The sequence below is a fragment of the Pyrus communis genome, chromosome 7 (assembly GCF_963583255.1).
Source record: "Pyrus communis chromosome 7, drPyrComm1.1, whole genome shotgun sequence".
Classification (NCBI taxonomy): domain Eukaryota; kingdom Viridiplantae; phylum Streptophyta; class Magnoliopsida; order Rosales; family Rosaceae; genus Pyrus; species Pyrus communis.
This window is the reverse complement of record NC_084809.1, coordinates 5,067,300-5,090,475: the sequence shown is the minus strand read 5'-3', so window position 1 is coordinate 5,090,475 and position 23,176 is coordinate 5,067,300. Positions and strand designations below refer to the sequence as shown.

The window sequence follows — 23,176 nt, the reverse complement described above, 5'->3', positions numbered from 1 at the left end:
TACGTGTAACGATCAGATTGAAAATTTTCTTCATTAAATGACTCTATAGCCTGTTGGTAGGCTGCATCCCTCAGCTGACTTTTTCGACACCTGGTACTATACAGTATTGCCTATGTGCGATCCAATTATTCTGCAGTCTATCTTTAAGGTCTCGTTTGACAGCTCGGACTATACTGATTATTTATGTCGGATAGGATAAATAGTCATAAGATAGTACTGACTAAATTAGTCGGGCGTTTGGTGCAGTATCGGATTAATGACCGTATTATTTATACTGTGTTTGGTACTGAACAGGATAGGACAAGAGAAAAAAAAAATTTAACAAATCCTTCTTTGTTTGTTGAACCTTTTTCATATTTATACCTATTGAAAACCACATAAATTTTCAAATAACAAAGAAAAATAGTAAATTTCATACATCAAATTCAAAATATTTTCCAATAACATAAAAGAAGGTTTACAAAAAACAACTACAATCGTTACGATATATAATCCAACCACATATCCAAGTTCATAAAATATACAAATGCAAGGTGGTTTCAATAAGAAACTGTTTGTCCAGATAGCCAAAATATATGCATGCTACTTTTAACAAAATATATGCATGCTGTAGCTTTTAACAAAATATATTGTTGTTGGTTTGAAATGTCAATTGGGGTTACTTAGTCCAAGTAACATGAGTACAAAGGCTTTTTTCATTGCACCATCCAAAGACGAGAATGTCCTCTCATTCTGTGACTTTTCGAAAATGATATTTAGTGTCTTGATTTGATCCTCAATAGACAAATCCATCTTTGACAATTCTAAAACAATCTCAAGTTTTGGATCCACTCCTTTCCCAAAAGCAACTTGTAAAACTTCACCCAACTTATCAACTGATTCAGAAAACATTTCTTTAAAGGCCACAGCAAGATCATTATCATTAGTAGCTCTCTTCCTTTTTCGGGTACTTGAACTACTGGACCGTTGAGCAACAGAGGGAGAACTAGTCTCTGCCTCATCTTCATCTTCATTAATGTGCTCAGGCTTATTCATCATCTCAGTAGGAGTTGCAGCTCCTACTCCGGTTGCTCGGTCTTTTCCAAAAATAACATTCAATCTGTCATACAATGGAAACGATTTTCCTAGCCAGCGAAAACAAATCACATTATCCATAAAATACAAATAATCTTATTTTGTTCCCTTCAACCTGTCTTGATATAATCAAGCATCCATTAATTTAATTAAGCTGTTATAATGAATGGGGCTAAAGGATATGGTTTGGTAGACACAATCATACTATTAAATTGTATGTAAAGGAACATGTTAAGTAATCAAATATGTAAAGTTAAATTCTAGTATTATGTTAGAGAATTACCTTTACATAGGATTGCCACACTTCAGTGCTATCAACCTCAATACACTTTCGTACATCTCAATGCAAAACCAATTTTATTAACCATGTCATAAACTATTGCATAATCTTTTTTCCACCACCTCATTTTGGACTCAATATGTGGAACTGCCTTTATATTGGCATTAGGACATTTCAAATTAATAGCTGTTTCAAACTGAGCCATTGTTCCGAGTTTGAAACAATCGTTATCACATCGCAAATTTTTAACAACTGCCTCCTCAAGTATGGAGAGCAATGCATCTTCTTCATGTTGTTTCCAAACCCTTCTACTTCCTTTTGGTTGACTACTTTGTTCACTTTCCATTCCTACAATTACATACACAACATGTGGAACTGCCTTTATGTTGGCATTAGGACATATAATCAATAATGCATATAATTAATAGTAAGTGATAAAAACCATAAGCAAATCATCACACTTTTTAAATAAATACATAACCAGGTCACACTTTGTTCGAATAAAGTATCATAACTGAATACATAAGAAATCACTATTTGTTCAAATAACAAACCATAACCAAATCACAACATGCATATATAAGAAAATTTAATCAAATCACACTTGTGCACGCCACTCATTGTACATATTCATAGCCAAAGTGTTTCTCCATGCAGTCCATTCTTGTGTAGGTTGAACACTCTCAATCATATCTTCATCATCATCACTACTTTCAAATTCGTCCAAGTTTAGGATTTCATTTTCTATTGGATCAGTTGACATATGCCTTCTAATAAGATTATGTAATAGGCAGCAGACTGTCATAATCCTAAATTGTGTTTTAATTAGGAAAAATGATGGACCTCTTAAGATGCTCCAACGCATATTAAGTAGTCCAAAACATCTCTCAATGACATTTCTAGCTTGAACATGTTTCATATTGAAATACTCCTCATGATTAATCAGGAGTCTTCTATTTCTCCACTCCGAGAGATGGTAACGCACTCCCCGATACGATGCAAGGTATCCTGGACCATTTGTGTACCCACCGTCCACAAGGTAGTAACACCCTAACACACAAAAAAATGTATATTACTATATATAAGAAAAATGAGGATTCAAATTACTAATATAAACAAATAATCTATTGTTACCCATGGGAACTTTTAATCCCGATGGTCTACTTATCGCATCTCAGAGTACTCTAGAATCAGATGCCGACCCTTCCCAACCTGGGTACACAAATATCAAATTCATGTCCACATTACAAACTCCCAACATATCGATCGCAATCTCTCCCTTCCTTGATCGGTATCTTGGTTTATCTCGCTCAGGGACATGAACGTTAATGTAAGTCCCATCCAATGCCCCCAAGCAATTCTAAAAAAAATCATTAACATTAGTATGCTCAATATATTTAGTTATATTAATTTTAGAAGTAATTTTATAAAATATGAAGAATACCTCAAACCAACTCCATTTAGGATCTGGGTAGGCATTAGGAATGGGTTCTGGCACTTTCAAAAATGTACCTTGTAGCCTTAACACTCCATGTAGAACGGAATTGAAATACCTACTTATGGTCTCCCCCGATCGACAAAACCTACTTCCAATTGTACGATTCTTGACATGATGTGCAAGTATATGCAAAAACATGCAAACTTGTTCTTCCATTGTCACTACACCATCCAATTTTACTCTACCGTGGTCACGAAGCATTTGACATAAATAATGGAACGTTCTTCTATCCATTCTAATTTGGTTCACACACTGAACATCATCATATCCTATTATGCTATCTAAATAGGCTGACCCTACCATTCTCCTAACAAATGTGCGATTTCTAAGTGCAAGTTGCCGATTCCGCCTTCTAGCTGAATTATGATTCTTGATGAACCACATCATCAACCAAGTCACAATATTGAAGTACCACACGTTAACAATGAAGCATGCGACAATCTTTCTTTGATCCATGTCTAGTGAAAATATAAAATAACATTATTAGATAGTGGCAAAAAATTAAGTAACTGGAGCATGAATGCATAATAACACTGAAAACAGAAGGAAGCATGTTAATAAGTCCTACCAAAAAATGTCATAGGCAGATAATAAATCCTACAGACTGTTGCGGTGATCAGAAGGAAAAATTACAATGAAATCAGAAAGATGTCTTGACATTCATCAGTCAAGGAAGCATGTTACGAATCGAATTCAAAAACACACACTCTAAGGTAATTACTTTACAAACTGGAATAAATGTCAATCAACAATTCAACAACCCTAGTTTGAAATTTTTCACAGACACACACACACACACACACATACATAGAGACACACAGACACACACAGACACACACACACACACACACACACACACACACACACGCACACCCACACGCACACCCACACACAAACGCACACACACACACGCACACACACACACACACAGATATATATATATATATATATATATATATATATATATATATATATATATATATAAAGTAAAATTCACATAAAAATAAAAAAAATTTGGAATGAGATTTGTAGTTCAGGTGTGGTTAAGAGTTGTCACCGTCGTACCCAAGGTCAAGTTTCCGTATGGTTGTGTTGCGGCTGCGAGACAGCGAGTGAAACGGGAGCTGCGCCAGAGACAAAGTTTTGTTTAGGTAAGTGAACCTGCACACTCCCACTCTACCCAATCATTAAAATTGTAAGTTCAACACCAACAACAAACCCTAAATTTGACCCCAATAGCAAACCCTAAAATTCAAAAATTCTAATTAAAACACAAAATTACATAATCAATTGCATAATTAGAGAGAAAATAATAACTAGATTCAATCAATTGAAAGAAAATTGCAAGAAAAATAGGAGGAGGGGGAAGAATAGAGGGAGGGGCGGAATCCTAGAAGAAGAAATCTGAAAAGACGAACTGTGATTTAAACGAAGAAGAAGAAGTTGGGAAGACAAACCTGGGATGAGAGGAAGAAAGAGCGCCTGGAGAGGAAGAGAGGGCGCCTGAAGAGGAAGATTGTGTCTCTCAGCGAGCCCGACTAAGTTATACCGTGAATTTGGACGGTATTAGTAAGCGGGTAAACGCCGTGTAAAAAAGGTGGCCTCGGATTATTTAATCCGGTGCCTATTTAATCCAAACGGTCACTAAACACGGTACACCGTATTATTAGTCATATCCGGTGCCTTATACGGTATGCCAAACAGGACCTAAGTCATCAGTTCATCATTTACGTTTGAAATCAATCATTGTCGTCTTTCACGTTTGCTTGTGTGTGGATGCAAAACGTGAAGAACGGCGTGATATTAGGGAAATGTTTTAATGTTAATAGTGAGAGAATTACGTAGTGTTAACAATTATCGTCATTGTTCAATATAGCGCATGATGTTCAAAAATTCGATTCTTATCGTACACATACATGTAATTTTATCAAAATTGACATAACACTGACACACACAATAATTAACCTCATGTTTCTGTCCCACACATAATTTTTTTGAAAATCAGGAAATAGCAAGCAATGGCCATGAATAATACCACTCCCATAAGCATAATCTATCCAACGCTCACTAAGCCACATTATCTCTCTGTTTTGATTGAAACAGGAATTACTTGCCAAACCAACAAGAGGTTCTCTTTTGCATTGGGTGCGCAATTTTAATGGTGTCACTCACTCAATGAATGTTGTTTATGTTTTTAAAAAGTAAATCTTTTATTCAATAAAAGATCGATACATGACACATTTAATTGGATAAGATGAGACTATCTCTCCAAAACAAGAAGCATAAGTACCCTGCCTCACAATTGTAGGGACCCAAAATATACGGGAAACCAAATCAGGTAGAAAAAAAAAGTAACAAGAAACAATGCTACTTACCTTGCCTACAACATTCTTATTTAGCAATTTAAGCCATGAGACAAAAACTCGGCTTTTAGAATTATAAAGACTAAAGTGTTATTAGCGATGGACCATTCATATCGTGCATCGATATGAATGTTTGATGACTGAAGAACAAAAGAAAAGTGAAAGAATATAAGTTTACAAGTTGCCCAAAGCCAATCGATCGAAAACTGGTAAGAGAATCAACAATCATATTAGGAATGCCAAACAGTTTTCTTTTAATTTCCCCTTTGGTTTTCACGTCTGTGCTTTCTTCTCACAAAAGAAAACAAATATGAGAGGAACTCAAAAGAAGAAACTTGAAGCACAAAAACTAAGCCCCAAAACGGAAACATTTTATATGTACGTCCTCCATACATATACCATACTCATGTTGTCTCTCTCAAACACAAGTTTAATCCTGATTTTTTTTTTTCTTTTTCTGTTTGTGTTTTTGGGCTCGTCCCAATAAAGAATCAGCACAATCATGGGTTTCAAGGTTGTGGAGATCAATAATGCCGAAACTGGCAGCGGAGCTTTGTTCAAGATTAAACTGATGTCCTTACTGGTGCTAATTGTAACCAAGCTGACTCTTACATTGGTGGTAATCGGACTCGAATTGATGATATTAACGCCGTTAGAATGGTGCATTCGTTGGTTGATCCACACTCTTACGTTGGTTTTGTTGTTGTAGCTTGTAAGTGAAACTATCCAAGGTCCTCAAATTTTCTAGATCGAAGTGATATTCACTAAATGTTTGTTTAATTGATTTATTATTGACTTGATCTGTAGGGTGCATTCAGTTTCTCTATAGTTTGAGCAGACAGGTGCATGTGTTTCAGCTCGACAAAGAGAATGTTGACGGTTTGAATCCATTTATTCTTGCAGGCCGAGCAGCCCCTCTGCTTGCCGAGAGCCCATCATCTCCAGCCCGTACTATCGTTAATAAAAGTTGAGTTTAACATGATCAGGCGCATCAAGTGTTCTAGTGATATTTTGCTTTTCAATGTTGAAGGAGGCATCAAGTTCGAATCCTTGTCGATAAAAAAACTGATCGGGCACATAGTTTACTTATAGTTCTAGTTGCCAAACTTGCATTCGGTAGATTCTATATGATGATTATCAAATTTTCTATTCCAACCAAAGGAAAACCCATGTTGTCCATTACGGATATACTAATGTAAAATCCTTTGTCCTAGACCAATTCGGTTTTTAGTTTTTGTCTTCTGAAAGTAGGAAGATGTAAAAAAATCTCCTCTTTATCCTTTTGATACAAGCGACATTCTATTTTAAATTAATATAAATACGGTTGCACCAAGTGGTGCGGTGGGAACATATTTAGAAGTATGGTTACACTCACATTTGCAGCTGAAAAATACATAGCATAAATTTAATCTGCTGCTATTATAGGTTTAGTTTGGATGGGCAAAAACCATAAAACGCACAAACAACTCGGGTAATGTGTAATTGAACCCAAAGTGTTTGTATAAAACTGCTAGTTGTCGGGGTGTTTATTCTAATATACTATACTATTTTCTCAACTGCTTGCCAGTCACTGCTCTTCCAACGCCTATCGACCTTCTGGCAAACTCATGGTGACTGAGTTGTGAGAAAAAATGGTAGACATTTCAGAAGACCGAACAATATTGGAATTTCTGTGTGTTGAAAAGGCAGGTTCTTTGGAAGGTGGAAGAGATGTAGATTTATTGCCTTGCAACATAAGAATTACCGAAGACATTGTTGGTCGATCAACTGGAGCTTCTTGAACACACAAAAACCCTACATGGATACACTTCAAAGCTTCATCGAGCCGACATGTTTCCCTTACCGATTCATCAATCACCTCCATTCCTCTTCCATCTTTCCACAACTCCCATGCCTAATTCAAATGTTGAATTTACGGTCATTTGCGAATTTGGAAGGCTTAAAAACAGAATGATCATGAGTTGGATCATGAGTTGGAATAATTTTTGAGTACTTACCCATCCAGCAAGAGTTGGTGAATGCTCAAAGCGATAAAAAGCAGCATTCTTCTTTCCACTTACAATCTCCAACAACAACACTCCGAAGCTGAATACATCTAATTTCTCAGAGAAATGACCATATCTCGCATACTCGGGTGACATGTAGCCGCTGTGCATGAATTGACAATATGTAGAGAAGTAAGCAATGGAACATTACTTGAATGAAAACATGTGCCAGATATATGTAGACTTACTATGTGCCAACAACCCTATTTGTATTTGCTTCAGTCTGATTTATCCCGAAAATCCTTGCCATTCCAAAGTCTGAAATTTTGGGGTTCAAGGCTCCATCCAACAGTATGTTACTTGCTTTTAGGTCCCTGTGGATGATTTTCAATCTTGAGTACTTGTGGATATAAAGTACTCCTTGAGCAATGCCTTCTATAATTTGAAAACGTCTTCCCCAATTTAATTCAATTTTTTCAGATGCATCTGATTGGACAAAACACGAAAAAAGATAAGCAAGTGTTTTTCTTTTCATTTTAGAAAAAATGTTGGACACAGTGCATAATATGCATCTTGCAGTACATGACATTTGCACACAAGGAAAATAATTTGCAGAAACAAAGAATTAATAAGTCATTAGAGTGTATTTACCAAATAAAAGTTTGTCTAAGCTCCGATTGGGCATGTACTCGTAGATCAATATCATTTCCTCATCTTCAAGACAGCAACCCAAGAGCCTAACGAGATTGGTATGTTGGAGCTTGGCAATAAGTTTTAACTCATTCATGAACTCCTGGTGTCCTTGGCCTGACTTTTTTGATAACCTTTTAATGGCTACTTCTTGATTTTCAGCCAAAATTCCCTGTATAGAGGAAGAAAAGCGCACAAGAGAAAATTTGTTAGAGGAAGTGCAAAGGAACGGTCATGTTTCTGAAAGGATAAATTATTTTGGAACACCCTTTTTTCTCCTTTAGCACAACCATGTGTACTTTGTCCCGTGATTCTTCTCTTTGGAATCACTCAATCCAAAGGTCATAAATAAACATGGGTTTGCATGAGGAGAAAAATGTACCAAGTATACAGTGGAAGTGTCACCTTGTAGACAGGGCCAAATCCTCCCTCTCCGAGTTTATTAGCTTCAGCGAAGTTGTTTGTAGCAGCTATTATAGCCCTTAAACCAAAGATCGGCAGTTCTGCATAGTTCTTTTCACCTCCAGCAGCAAGTTTACTTTTAGTCTCACCATATCTACTCCTACGCTCTCTTTTCTTTCCCAATGTTTTCTTCCATAAGAAACAGCCAAAAATGACAAGAAGCAAACCCGTGATTGGTGAGAGTATTGCAATCAAAACGGACGACTTAATTACACCTGCAAAGAGAAGAAAAAAAATCATTGGGACAACATTAATATTAACGGCTCCAAGTAAGACATGAATAACCATTCTCTTCTTACGTTTTTTCTTGATGTCGGAAGCTGCGATGTCGGAAGCTGCTGCTCTGATGTATAAAGTTTTTCCATCACCGTCATTTTTATCAACTTCTTTCAGATCCCAGACATCTCCATGCCATATTGAACATCCATTACTACTGCCATAAGCATAAGCAGTGCAACGGCAGTCCTTTAAGCAGATCGATCTACACTCTTCGAAACTATAAGCATTTTCATCTTGTTTACTTTCAGGAAATGAATCGCTATGTATTTCTAGAAACCCGTCTCCCGTGGCATTCGCACACCGCACACTGGTTTTTCTTGAACACCCACCAGAATAATTCCGCAAGGCCCAATCACTTTGCCGGTTCGGCTTAAAGCCCTTCAAACATTTGCACAAGGTTGTGGGATTACAACTGGAGAAAGCCCCACAAAAACCATAAACATCACACTGTTGGCTTGGTTCAGCCCAAATCAACATCCACTGCTTGGAAGTATTCAACCATCTTAGTTGCTGAATATCCCCCAAGACAGATATGGAGCATCGTGATACAATTGTCCGATCGTAAGAAGAATAGGTGAAATAACTTTCGTTTTCATTCGTAACATAACTATAATTGAAGTTATAATCTTGCCTCACGTCAAGACCCCGGTTGAAAGTATGTGAACTTTCATCCCATATTCCACTGGTCCAATACATTATAGCCCTATTCCACGATAAGAGATATGATTTGCTTTCATCCATAGCTAGCTCAATAGAGTAAAGACCTGGTGCAGGATCCTCCGAACTCTTCCATGAAATGAGAATTTGGTTATGATTGGTAATTTTGTTGAATCGAAGTCTACCTCCTGGTAGCCAAGTATGGGTTGGATGATCAAAGCTTTGCCATAAAGGCTCTGATGTATTATTACTAGAGCCGGCTATCAAGACAAGGTTTCCACTATCCAAAAGAACTGCTTGTACAGAACCAGAATTGGTGGTGGAGTTTAAATTTGTTGACCAAACCAGGGTTTTGGACTGGTTCAAGATAACTAAATTACCATCTAAGATGCTCAAGACTGAAGAAAATCTATCAGATACTGGTATTTCCCTATTTGCTACCCAAACAACAGTCATCTCAGATACTACTTGCTTGGAGTACCATATGCCTATATAGTAGTTTGAAAGCTGACCTGGTTTGAAGAAACCTAGCTCAAACTTCCCACCTGCAGAGACAATGGTTTGATTGCCCAAGAGAGACCGGTTTTCGCTGATGCTGTCAGCTGCAAAGGAAACATGGGACTCGAGAAATGCACATAATAAAATAACGCAGAACACGAACTTTGAATTTGGTTTAATATTCATGGCTGCACAAAGAATTCAGCAGGCAGGCAAAGATTTACCGTATGCGTGTTACTGGAGCTCAACCTATATGCCCTTTTTGTGGTGATCATTGCAAGTCAACTAAGTCAACTATTCAACCCTTCACATATGGACAAGGTCTTTGTAGAAAATTCAATGTATGGAAAGGGCTTGAACGCTGTTCTTCGTAGAAAATTCCATTGAACGTTGTTCTTCATAGAAAATTCCATGTACGGAAAGGGCTTGAACGTTGTTATTCCTATGTATGAACAAAGTCTTTGTAGAAAATTCAATGTATGGAAAGGGCTTGAACATTGATCTTCCTTTGTCAAAACTTCTGGTAGTATCACAGTTCCGTTCTAATTCACCAATACTCGACAGCATAAAAAGTGTAAACCCTTGAGGCATCACATATCCAAAGCCCGTAAAGAGATGGAGCTTCGAGTTAGGATTAGGACACGTTCAAGTTAGATTGCCTCACCTGCAAGCTAATGTGCCAAGCTAAGCACTTACGCTCGCTACAAATTTATGGTTCATGTGTATCAATTAGGCTACCTACCATCATGATTCCTTTGGTTCAGGAGGTTTTGAGCTTAAATGTTGTTACAACAACAAAGCCTTTTTTCACTAAGTAAGGTCAGCTATATGAATCCTATATAAATCTTAGAACGCCGTTGCGCTTGGTTCTGTGTCACTTCTTCCGTTAGATCCAAATACTCTTAAGTCTTTTCTTAGAGGTTTTGAGCTTAAATATTGTTAATTATAATAAAATCTTTTCCAATCCATAACTAACAAAAATTAATCACAAAAACAAACGAAGATATGTTGAAAGTTTTCAAACTCCCATTTCCACAAAGTTTACAACAACATTCATTTACAAGTACCAAGTCTGTTTTTGGTCTGATTCCAATCAAAAGTTTGCTTATTTATATTCTTTATTCTACCGGATTTTGGGAATTACTTAATACCGGTCCCCCGGCACGGTGGAGATTCCGTAGCATGTCATGAGCACCGAGCTAAGGGGTGGTTGGGCAACTCAAGCGAACCGCTCTACCTTACCGGGAGGGGCTAATTCAAACCCCTTGGGTAAAATAAGAAAAGCCCCGACATTCAAAGCTCCTTTTTTACCATTAGCAAGAACTTGTTTCAATTGTAGATCATAAGGAATTCGAACAACTGGTAATGATTTCCGCATGCCATTTTCTCCAACAATCATCTTCTTGTTTCGATCCTTTAGAAAAAAAGTAACAAGAAACAATGTTACCTACCTTGCCTACAACATTCTTATTTAGCAATTTAAGCCATGAGACAAGAACTCGACTTTTAGAATTATAAAGACTAAAATGTTATTCGCAATCGGACCATTCATATCGTGAATCGATATGAATGTTTGATAACTGAAGAACAAAAGAAAAGAGAAAGAATATGAGTTTACAAGTTGCCCAAAGCCAATCGATCAAAAACTGGTAAGAGAATCAACAATCATATTAGGAATGCCAAACAGTTTTCTTTTAATTTCCCCTTTGGTTTTCACGTCTATGCTTTCTTCTCACAAAAGAAAACAAATATGAGAGGAACTCAAAAGAAGAAACTTGAAGCACAAAATCTAAGGCCCAAAACGGACACATTTTATATGTACGTCCTCCATATGTATACGGTATACCATACTCATGTTGTCTCTCTCAAACACAAGTTTAATCCTGATTTTTTTTTTTTCTTTTTCTGTTTGTGTTTTTGGGCTCGTCCCAATAAAGAATCAGCACAATCATGGGTTTCAAGGTTGTGGAGATCACTAATGCCGAAACTGGCAGCGGAGCTTTGTTCGAGATTAAACTGATGTCCTTACTGGTGCTAATTGTAACCAAGCTGACTCTTACATTGGTGGTAATCGGACTCAAATTGATGATATTAACGCCGTTAGAATGGTGCATTCGTTGGTTGATCCACACTCTTACGTTGGTTTGTTTTGTTGTTGTAGCTTGTAAGTGAAACTATCCAAGGTCCTCAAAATTTCTAGATCGAAGTGATATTCACTAAATGTTTATTTAATTGATTTATTATTGACTTGATCTGTAGGGTGCATTCAGTTCCTCTATAGTTTGAGCAGACTGGTGCATGTGTTTCAGCTCGACAAAGAGAACGTTGACTGTTCGAATCCATTTATTCTTGCAGGCCGAGCAGCCCCTCTGCTTGCCGAGAGCCCATCATCTCCAGCCCATACTCTCATCAGTAAAAGTTGAGTTTAACATGATCCGGCGCATCAAGTGTTCTAGTGATATTTTTCCTTTTAATGTTGAAAGAGGCATCAAGTTCGAATCCTTGTCGATAAAAAAAACTGATCGGGCACATAGTTTTCTTGTAGTTCTAGTTGCCAAACTTGCATTCGGTAGATTCTATGCAATGATTGTCAAATTTTCTATTCCAACCATAGGAAAACCCATGTCGTCCATTATGGATATACTAATGTAAATCCTTTGTTCTAGACCAATTTTGTTTTTAGTTTTTGTCTTCTGAAAGTTGTAAGATGTAAAATAATCTCCTCTTTATTCTTTTGATACAAGCAACATTCTATTTTAAATTAATATAAATATGGTTGCACCAAGGGGTGCGGTGGGAACATATCCAGAAGTATGGTTGCACCCACATTTGCAGCTGAAAAATACATAGCATAAATTTAATTTGCTGCTATTATAGGTTTAGTTTGGATGGGCAAAAACCATAAAATGCACAAACAACTCGTGTAATGTGTAATTGAACCCGAAGTGTTTGTATAAAACTGCTAGTTGTCGGGGTGTTTATTCTAATATACTATACTATTTCTCAACTGCTTGCTAGTCATTGCTCTTCCAACGCCTATCGACCTTCTAGCAAACTCATGGTGACTGAGTTGTGAGAAAAAATGGTAGGCATTTCAAAAGAGCGAACAGTATTGGAATTTATGTGTGTTGAAAAGGCAGGTTCTTTGGAAGGTGGAAGAGATGTAGATTCATTGCCTTGTAACATAAGAATTACCGAAGACATTGTTGGTCGATCAGCTGGAGCTTCTTGAACACACAAAAACCCTACATGGATACACTTCAAAGCTTCATCAAGCCGACATGTTTCCCTTACCGATTCATCAATCACCTCCATTCCTCTTCCATCTTTCCATAACTCCCATGCCTAATTAAAATGTTGAACTTAACGGTCATTTGCGAATTTGGAAAGCTTAAAAACAAAATGATCATGAGTTGGAATAATTTTTCAGTACTTACCCATCCAGCAAGAGTTGGTGAATGTTCAAAGCGATAAAAAGCAGCATTCTTCTTTCCACTTACAATCTCCAACAACAACACTCCGAAGCTGAATATATCTAATTTCTCAGAGAAATGACCATATCTCGCATACTCAGGTGACATGTAGCCACTGCGCATGGATTGACAATATGTAGAGAAGTAAGCAATAGTACATTACTTGAATGAAAACATGTGCCAGATATATGTAGACTTACTATGTGCCAACAACCCTATTTGTATTTGCTTCAATCTGATTTATCCCGAAAATCCTTGCCATTCCAAAGTCTGAAATTTTGGGGTTCAAGGCTCCATCCAACAATATGTTACTTGCTTTTAGGTCCCTGTGGATGATTTTCAATCTCGAGTACTTGTGAATATAAAGTACTCCTTGAGCAATGCCTTCTATAATTCGAAAACGTGTTCCCCAATTTAATTCAATTTTTTCAGATGCATCTGATTGGACAAAACACGAAGAAAGATGAGCAAGTGTTTTTCTTTTCATTTTTAGATAAAATGTTGGACACAGTGCATAATGTGCATCTTGCAGTACATGACATTTGCACACAAGGAAAATAATTTGCAGAAACAAAGAATTAATAAGTCATTAGCGTGTATTTACCAAATAAAAGTTTGTCTAAACTCCGATTGGGCATGTACTCGTACATCAATATCATTTCCTCATCTTCAAGACAGCAACCCAAGAGCCTAACGAGATTGGTATGTTGCAGCTTGGCAATAAGTTTTAACTCATTCATGAACTCCTGGTGTCCTTGGCCTGACTTTTTTGATAACCTTTTAATGGCTACTTCTTGATTTTCAGCCAGAATTCCCTGTATAGAGGAAGAAAAGCGTACAAGAGAAAATATTTTTTGAAGTTCAAAGAAAAAAAAAAAAAATTCATATTTTCGAAAGGGGGAATGATATTTGTTTAGGTCAAAAATAAACAAAGGTGTTCAGGAGAAGAAAAATGTACTTTTATTTAAAGCACATGGTGGAAGTGTCACCTTGTAAACAGGGCCAAATCCTCCCTCCCCGAGTTTATTAGATTCAGCAAAGTTGTTTGTAGCAGCTACTACAGCCCTTAAACCGAAGATCGGTAGTTCTGCATCATCCCTTCCACCTCCACCTCCAACATCAAATTTACTTTTACTCTCATTATGGTTCTTCTTATGCTCTCTGTTTTAGTCGTAGTGTTAGAACACGTTTGAGAGAAAAAGACTGAGAGAGATGAGATCGGTGGTAGCAGTACCTTTTCTTTCCCATAGTTTTCTTCCATAAGAAATATCCAAAAATGAGAACAATCAAACCAATGATTGTTACGACTATTGCAATCAAAAGGGACGGCTTAATAACACCTGCAAAGAGAAGAAAAAGATTTTGTTGACAACATCAAGATAATGGCGCCAAAATAATGATCACTAATTGCGACACGAATAATCATTCTATTATTACTATTATTACGTTTTCCTTTGATGTCAGAAGCTGCAGCTCTGATGTATAAAGTTCTTCCATCACCGTCATTTGCTTCAACTTCATGCAGATTCAAGACATCTCCATGACAGATTATACATTTATTGTTGAGGTCATAGGAATAAGCAGTGCACTGGCATTCATTTAAGCAGGCTGATCTACAACTTTCGATACTAAGAGCACCTTCATATTGTCTATTATCAGGGAATGACTCGCTATTTACTTTTAGAAACCCATCTCCCGTAGCATTCCCACACTTCACACCGGTTCTTCTTGAACATCCACCAGAATAAATCTGCAAGTCCCAATCACTCTGCCGGTTTGGCACAAAGCCCTTCAAACATTTGCAGTAGTTCAAGGATGCGGGTTTGCAACTGGAGAAAGCCCCACAATAAGCATAAACATCGCACTGTCTTGGTTGAGACCAAGACAATTTCCACTGCTTGGAATTCTCCATCCTTAGTAGCTGAATCTGTCCCGAGACAGACAACAAGTATTGAGATACAATTTTAGGATTGTTAGAAGAATATGTGAAATAACTTTCGTTCTCATTCGTAACATAACTATAATTGAAGAGATTAAGGGCCCAGATCTCAAATATACTCATTTCAGGAACCATGTTGAAAGTATGCGAAATTTCATTCCATGGTCCGGTGGTCCAATACTGTCTAGACCTATTCCACAATAAGATATATGAATTGCTTTCATCCGGAGCTAGCACAAGAGAGTAAAGACCTGGTGCAGGATCCTCCAAATTCTTCCATGAAGTGAGACTTTGGGTATGATTTTTAACTTTGTTGAATCCAAGTCTACCTCCTGGTAGCGAAGTATGGGTTGGATGATCAAAGCTTTGCCATAAAGGCTCTGATGTATTATTACTAGAGCCCGCTTTCAGGACAAGGTTTCCGTTATCCAAGAGAACTGCTTGTATAGAACCAGAATTGGTTGTGGAGTTTAAATTTGTTGACCAAACCGGGGTTTTGGACTCGTTCAAGAGAACTAAATTACCATCTAAGATGCTCAAGACCGAAGAAAATCTATCAGATACTGGTATTTCCCTATTTGCTACCCAAACAACGGTCCTCTCAGATACCACTTGCTTGGAGTACCATATGCCTATATAGTAGTTTGAAAGCTGACCTGGTTTGAAGAAACCTAGCTCAAACATCCCACCTACAGAGACAATGGTTTGATCGCCCAAGAGAGATTGGTCTTCGCTGATGGTGTCAGCTGCAAGGGAAACATGGGACTCGAGAAATGCACATAATAAAATAACGAAGAACACGAACTTTGAGTTTGGTTTGGTATTCATGGCTGCACAAAGAATTCAGCAGTCAGGCAAAGATTTACCGTATGCATGTTACTGGAACTTAACCTATATGCCCTTTTTATGGTGATCATTGCAAGTCAATTAAGTCAAGTATTCAACCCTTCATACACGGTTCATTAGCTCGCATATGAACAGAGTCTTCGTAGAAAGTATTCAACCCTTCATGCATTTTAGAAGGAGTCCACTCACCTTATATTGTTGGTGCACAACTGTACAAAATAGAAATAACAGAATCATTGCTATTATTTGCACCTAAGCACATAAAGAGTACAATTACCAAAACTATACTCAAACGATTGAATTTAGGGAAAACAGACGTCAAAAACGGGTCTTGGACGTCGAAATTAGCCTAATAGGGGTCTCGGATGGAAACCAGAAAATCGGGTCAAAGTTCAGTCAACATTGACCGTTGACCTGGTCAACAGCCAGACCGGGTCAAAGTCAATGGGTCAAGGGTTGGGGTCAACCGGGTTGGGCCTAAAAGGTTTGGGTCCAAGTGTTTAAAGGGTTTGGGCTTTAAGCCCTGCCCACTTGTCTTTGGGTTTGGAAATTAAAAAGGATAAATAAAACAAATAAATGGGTTTTGGGCTTTGGGTTATAAGGATTTGGGCTTGAAGACCCGGTTTGAAATCTGGGTTGGGTTCAGGTATGGGCTTGGGTTAATGGTTCGGGTTGACCCATTTCTAGGCCTAGGTTTTGGCCCGTTTCTGGGCAAACTTCAAATGTCCATAACTTCTTCATTACTCAACCAAATCAAGTGATTCAAAAAGTAAAGTTGTATTACTCGACGAGAGGAAGAGATTGGTCGCTTGCACAACAGCTAACTCGCCATGGTTTAGCCAGAAAACGCTTCAAAAGTGGCCGTACTCGTCGGAAAATTTGGAAAAGCTTCCCCAAGCTATTTTCTATGATTCAAATGTATATACAACTTAAAACAAGCTTCTATCTAACCCTAAAACACATCCCAAGGGTTTTTAGAAGCTTACCAAAGTTGAAAAAACACGAAACTCGTCGGGGAAGACGATGAACAGTACCGGCCGGAGGAGAGGGAAGGGTTTGGGGTTCTTTCTTTGTTTCTAAGTTCACTAGGGTGTTAATGGACATGTTGATGTTGTTGTTTGTTGGTGAGAAAAGCCCTCGGAGGGGGCTAAGATAGAGAAAGCCGAGAGGGAGTTTGGAGAGAGAGAGAAAGAGAGAGCTTTTTTTGAGAAAAATAAAGGGGTGTGATATCCACACATCTCATTTTACTTCTCACACACCTTTTTAATTTTTGACCGTCAGATCAGATGAATTGAAGAAAATTAACGTACAGAAATTATCAAGGGTGTGTGGATAGCACATCCCAAAATAGAGAAAAGGAGTGGGGACTCACAAGTCCAAAGGTACCGTTTGGTACGCGCATGACAGAATAGGACGGTTGTTCCGTTTTACGTTTGATACGTGTTGGACGGAACGGAACCAAAAGATTGAATGACTGCAAAGCCATAGCTAGAGGTGAAGAGACTGCGGGGCTTCCGCCGGCATTGTAAGTGTTCATCATGCTCAGCAAACTCTTCGGTGCTTGCAAAATTATAGAATCGAAAATCGAAAACCAATTACAAAGAATTCGGCTTTGCAGTAAATCATACAATCTAAAACAAAAACCAACTAAAGAATTTGCAATAAATTATATAATCTAAAACAAAAACCAACTAAAAATTCCGTTTTTCAGTAAATTATGAATCGTAAAACAAAACCAATTAAAAAACATTCATCTTTGTAGGAAATTCTGGATTGCAAAACATAAACCAATTAAAAAGAATTCACTTTCGCAGTAATTCTAAAACAAAAATCAATTAAAATTAAAAACCCAATTCTCAAATTATCTGATAGAGGCGAAGATGGTAGAGATTGACATCGAGATTGTAGGTTTGCGAAGAAACCTGAAAAAACAACCAAATAAACCCAGTCGTTCAATCAAAATTAATCAAACCCAAGTATCGGTTCCCTGTCAATGAAGAGACAGAGACGGAGAGAGAGATACATACTTGCTCGTTGACGTAGTTTTCGAGATCGGGAAGGATGTCGGGGTTTTTTGGATTCTCAGCGAGCAGCTACTCCACTGCGAGCGCCACCTGCTGCTGCTGCTGTTGCTGTGGAACCTCTCTTCCCATTATTCTTCGATTTATTTATTTATTTATTTTCTTTGATTATTGGAAATAATCTATTTTTGTGAATTTTGTATCGACGTTTTTCTTCAATACAAAATAAAAGTAGAGAGAAAAACGAAGGGAGGGAGCAAATATGCCCTCGGATGGAAGCGAGGAGGAAAAAGGAGGCGAAGAGGTTATAATTTTGTGTTTCATAGATGTGGAACGAGTCGCTATAGGGAGTGAGGCAGAACGAAAATTCACCCAAAATTCGTCCCGTGAAACAGCGTGTTCCACCCGTTTTAGGCACACCAAATAGGGGTGGAAAAAATTCCCAAAAATCCCGAACCGAACCAAAAAAATCCCGATCCCAAACCAAAAATTTCCCAAACCGAAATTCCCGAAATTTTCGGGATGCTATCCCGAACCGATCCCAAAATTTCGGTATGGGATTCGGGATTGGCTTCTCGATATTTCGGGAATCCCATACCGAACCGAAAATATATAATATTAATTATATATATATATTATTATTTTATAATTGATGCTAGTAATTTCTAATTCATGCTCTGCAACCTGGAATGCCCTACACCTTGCATATTTTTCATGTTCTGTTTGATATTCATGTGGATTTTATTATTGTTGCTGCCATGGCTGATGATTTCAGAAGGCTTGATTCTTTTGTCTCTCAACATATTGCAAAAAGGGTTTAATTAATTTGAATTTTGACTATGATAAAAACAGTCAGGCATGCCGGTGTTCAATTAAATGGTAGTGTGAATGAAATGAAATTCTTAGTTCATGAATGTGTTCTTGAATTATATATTTGAAGAACAATTCATAATTTCATATTTCAATTTGGGATTCCCGATTTGTCCCAAAATCCCGAAAATATTTCGGGATTCCCGAAAATTTGGTTTGGGATTGGTCTTCAAATTCCCGTCCCGAAAAATTTTGGTTTGGGATTCGGGATACTAGTTTCGGTATGGTATCCCATACCGAACCACCCCTAACACCAAATATGGAATAGAACACCTAGTCCCACTCCGTTCCGTCCCGTCCCATGTACCAAACGATACCAAAAGGAAAGGAAAAGAAAGAGGGGCCGGGTAGCAGAGACCAAAAAGGAAATGGACCCCACGTGGCACACAATTTAACACCAAAAACAATTTTAAAAGAAAACAATAACCCAAAACAAAGTTTACAAGACGATTCATTTACAAGTATAAGTCTGTTTTTGGTCTGAACTGCAACCAAAAGATTGTACAATCTGAAGCCATCAACACATGACTAATCGAAGGTAATGATTTACGCAAGTCATTTTCTCCATGAATCATCCTCTTGTTTTGATGCTTGTTCGTACCACTTGATTCTCCTGCAAACTAATTAATCACTACAAAATCTAAATCCTCCAAAAACAAAAAGATTAGCAGAGCTTTGTCTGCCTATTTTTTTAATTCCAGCTCGGACTGGGAAAGCACTGGGAACAACGGATAGGAAAGGGTCCATGTAGCAGCTAATTCGATTGAATTCGAAAAACAAAATCATAAGAGAAAGAGAATCCACAGACGAAACGGCTGGGGATTGAAAAGGTTCGTTTTTAGGGTACTCTCGAGAACACAACCAGTGGAAAAGAGATGGGTCCTGTAGGGTTTAGAAATTATTATCACTATATAAATTACTTAAACCCAATTCAATTAATGACAGAGTCCAGCTGAAGCAATTGAGCATAAAGATGTCACCACCAACATAAATTTAGATGAAATTTAACATGAATCACAAAACTATAAATGAAACAAAATTAGTGTGATTAGATGTAGTGCTGTTGTTTAACTCCAGTCTCACTCTCGACCAATAACACAAGATGAAGATGAAGCTGATAGACAACACTCCAATTTATGAGTTATTTCAGACCCTATACCCGATCGAAAAAGGTTAGGGCATAGTTGAAACTCAAAACCAACATTTCAACACACAAAAAACCAATAAAAACATGAATCCTAGAACTATGATTACTGTTGAATACTGAAATAGAAAGGAACGAAGTTACCCCAAAAATGTAGAAGCCTTGAGTAGTGAATGATTCTTGAGATGAGTCGCGGACTAAGTCGCTCTCTTTAAGACGTTTCGCGGCTCTGCCCAAAGTGTGCAAGCAGTTCACAAACACCACGTCGTCCCCAGGATAAAACAACCCAGAAACTTCTTCTGATAAAGTTCTTCCTTGCACAGTGGAAGAACCTTTGAACTCACACCCTCTCAATATGTTGCTTACCAAAACTTATTCCGCACATATATATATTTTTTCAAATACCTTCATTGATTCTAAGGACTGCTATATATATTATAGAATAAAAAAAAACGTTGAGAATTTGAGAGATTAATGAGGGCTTGAAGGCAGGACAAAACGTAAAGCAAATTCAAAATGAAAAAGACAAAACGGTTTGAATATGCTTAATAACCTGATCTTCTTCTCTATATAGAAAAGGAATCCCACGTTTCATATTTAAGAGGAGATAACTCCTTATCTAATTGATAAGACCAAAATAAATTGGCTGTTATGTATATAATATTGGTAATTAAGCAAAACACAAATATTTAAACATTTAAATAAAAACATATTTACTCCAACAATCCCCCACTTGTTTTTGTTTAAAACTGTAAATCAAGCAACATATCATAAAGCTATGCATAAGTAAAGGTGTTTCTCAACTTGAACATGTACATAGTGTTAATGATCCAGATTATACTAGAGTAACTTATAATTTTGAACTCTATCGCTGACAACACCACACACATAACTTTACTAAGGTGAAGTTCAAAAAGCCAGCACATTATGGCTATGTGCTTGTATCCCAGTATAGTGAACGCTCTAGAAACTTGCCCAAGATTTCATAGGAAGCGGCCTCACTTCCACATTCACATAGGTAAGACAATCAAGGATATTCCTGTAGCTAGATATCCCACTCAACATAGAGTATAGACCTTACTAGGAGAAAAAAAATCTCAACCTAAAAACGCTTCAGGATGTCATGCTTCTTAGGGATGGACATGGAATAATATTCCAAATTAAAATTAGCAAGACTTCACTCATATCACTTGTGACTTGTTATTACCCTTTGAACCTATTTCTTGGGATCTCCAGTCTATAGGTTGGGTTGCTATCACAAATGACTCAATTTTCTACGGGCTTTGGTCCCATCCCTTTCGAGGTTTTCCAAACCTTTTCTCGTGCTAGTCCTTTCGTCAAAGGATCAACCAAGTTTTCTTCAGACTATATATGATCCACTCTTACAGCTCCATTAGAGAGATAATCTCTTACAGTGCTGTGCTTACAACATATTTGTCGTCTTTTCCCATTATAATAATGGTTTTGCACTTTAACTACTGCCGCTGTGCTATCACAATGGATCAAAACTGCTGGAATAGGTTTCTTCCATAAAGGGGTATCTGACAGGGTATTCCAATCAGCATCGCTGTAACCTTCTAGGACAACGGGAAACTTCTCATAGTGTAATCTGAAATTCATTGTCTTTTTAAGGTATCTCATAAGCCTCTCTATAGCATGCCAATGCTCCAAACTAGGTCTACTAGTAAACCTGCATAAAACTCCTACGACATAAGATATATCAGGCCTAGTGCAATCAATAGCATAACGAAGGCTACCAATAATACTCGCATACTCAGATTGTTTAACACTGTCACCAGTGTTCTTGAACAATTTTACACTAGGATTATAAGGAGTACAAGCTGGTTTACAATCAAAATAATTATACTTTCTTAAAATTTTTTCCATGTAGTGAGATTGATCTAAAGAAAACTCTTGTTCGGACCTAGTTATTTTCAAACCAAGTATTACACTAGCTTCACCCAAATCTTTCATATCAAAAGTAGCACATAACAAAGATTTGACATTATTCACAGCATGAATATTCGAACCAAAAATGTTCAAATCATCCACATATAGGCATATTATAGTGCATATATTATTTTCAGACTTATAATAGATGCATTTGTCACTTTCATTTATTTTAAAACCATTCGAAGTAACCAAACTATCAAATTTCGCATGCCATTGTTTATGAGCCTGTTTCAATCCATAAAGTGACTTATTTAACTTGCAAACTTTATTTTTTTTGTCGTAGACTAATAAAACCCTCTGGTTGATCCATATATATTTCTTTCTCTAATTCACCATTTAAGAAAGTTGTTTTAACATCCATTTCGTGCACAATAAGATCATGGATAGAAGCTAAAGCAAACAATACACGAATAGAAGTTATTCTAGTCACAGTGAATAATTATCAAATAAATCTATATTTTCCCCTTGTCTATAGCCTTTGGCAACAAGTCGGGCTTTAAAATTTTCAACTGAACCGTCAGGTTTTAATTTTCTTTTAAGAATCCATTTGCAACCTAGTGGAAGATCCACCAAGTGCCAAGTTTGATTTGACTCCAGGGAGTCCGTTTCATCATTTATAGCTTCTTGTCACAAGTCTGCATCTAAAGAAGTTAAAGCTTCTTGAATTGTATTAGGATCTTCTTGTAAGTTATATACACGAAAATCAGGCCCAAAATCTTTAGCTATTCGAGCTCTTTTACTTTTCCTCGGTTCTAATGTAGATTCGCTATGTTCTACAACAATAGGTTCATAAATTTTAGAAGAATTAGAACCCCGACTATTTCGAAGATTAAAAGGAAATTTATTCTCATAAAAATCAGCATCAAGTGACTCAATTATGACATGATTTTTCAAATCATAAAATCTATATGCTTTGCTATTACATGCATAACCAATAAAAACACATTCATATGCTCTACTAGCCAATTTCGATATTTTTGGATCAGGTTTATGAACATAAGCTAAACAACCCCAAGTTCTGAAATACAACACATTTGGTTTCTTATTTTTCCAAATTTCATAAGGAGAAATATTCGTTTTTGAGTTAGGGATCTATTTAACACATAACATACAGTCAACACAATTTCACCCTACCAATAAGAAG

General features: G+C 37.1%; 2 protein-coding genes, 1 non-coding gene and 1 pseudogene across 3 annotated transcripts; all 4 read right to left on the bottom strand.

The window, feature by feature from the left end:
- Positions 1–1,952: 1,952 nt before the first annotated feature.
- LOC137738843 (protein ALP1-like) lies at positions 1,953–3,570 on the bottom strand (annotated as a pseudogene).
- A 2,971-nt stretch (positions 3,571–6,541) lies between these two features.
- LOC137740862 (receptor-like serine/threonine-protein kinase SD1-8) lies at positions 6,542–9,985 on the bottom strand. Its single transcript, XM_068480667.1, has 6 exons — positions 8,652–9,985; positions 8,296–8,567; positions 7,852–8,062; positions 7,449–7,686; positions 7,213–7,363; positions 6,542–7,109 (listed from the first exon to the last, which is right to left on the bottom strand). Exons 1-6 carry the CDS (start codon positions 9,970–9,972, stop codon positions 6,801–6,803), a joined length of 2,502 nt encoding a protein of 833 aa, XP_068336768.1. The 5' UTR covers positions 9,973–9,985; the 3' UTR covers positions 6,542–6,800.
- Positions 9,986–12,822: 2,837 nt separating this feature from the next.
- Positions 12,823–16,070, bottom strand: LOC137740948 (receptor-like serine/threonine-protein kinase SD1-8). Its single transcript, XM_068480753.1, has 7 exons — positions 14,706–16,070; positions 14,494–14,599; positions 14,249–14,420; positions 13,864–14,074; positions 13,460–13,697; positions 13,224–13,374; positions 12,823–13,131 (listed from the first exon to the last, which is right to left on the bottom strand). The coding sequence occupies exons 1-7, from the start codon at positions 16,024–16,026 to the stop codon at positions 12,823–12,825; spliced, it is 2,508 nt and encodes an 835-aa protein (XP_068336854.1). The 5' UTR covers positions 16,027–16,070.
- Positions 16,071–19,985: 3,915 nt separating this feature from the next.
- On the bottom strand, positions 19,986–20,106 carry LOC137741240 (small nucleolar RNA snoR97). The gene has a single exon (XR_011069267.1). It is a non-coding gene; the product is annotated as a small nucleolar RNA snoR97 (small nucleolar RNA).
- Positions 20,107–23,176: the final 3,070 nt, after the last annotated feature.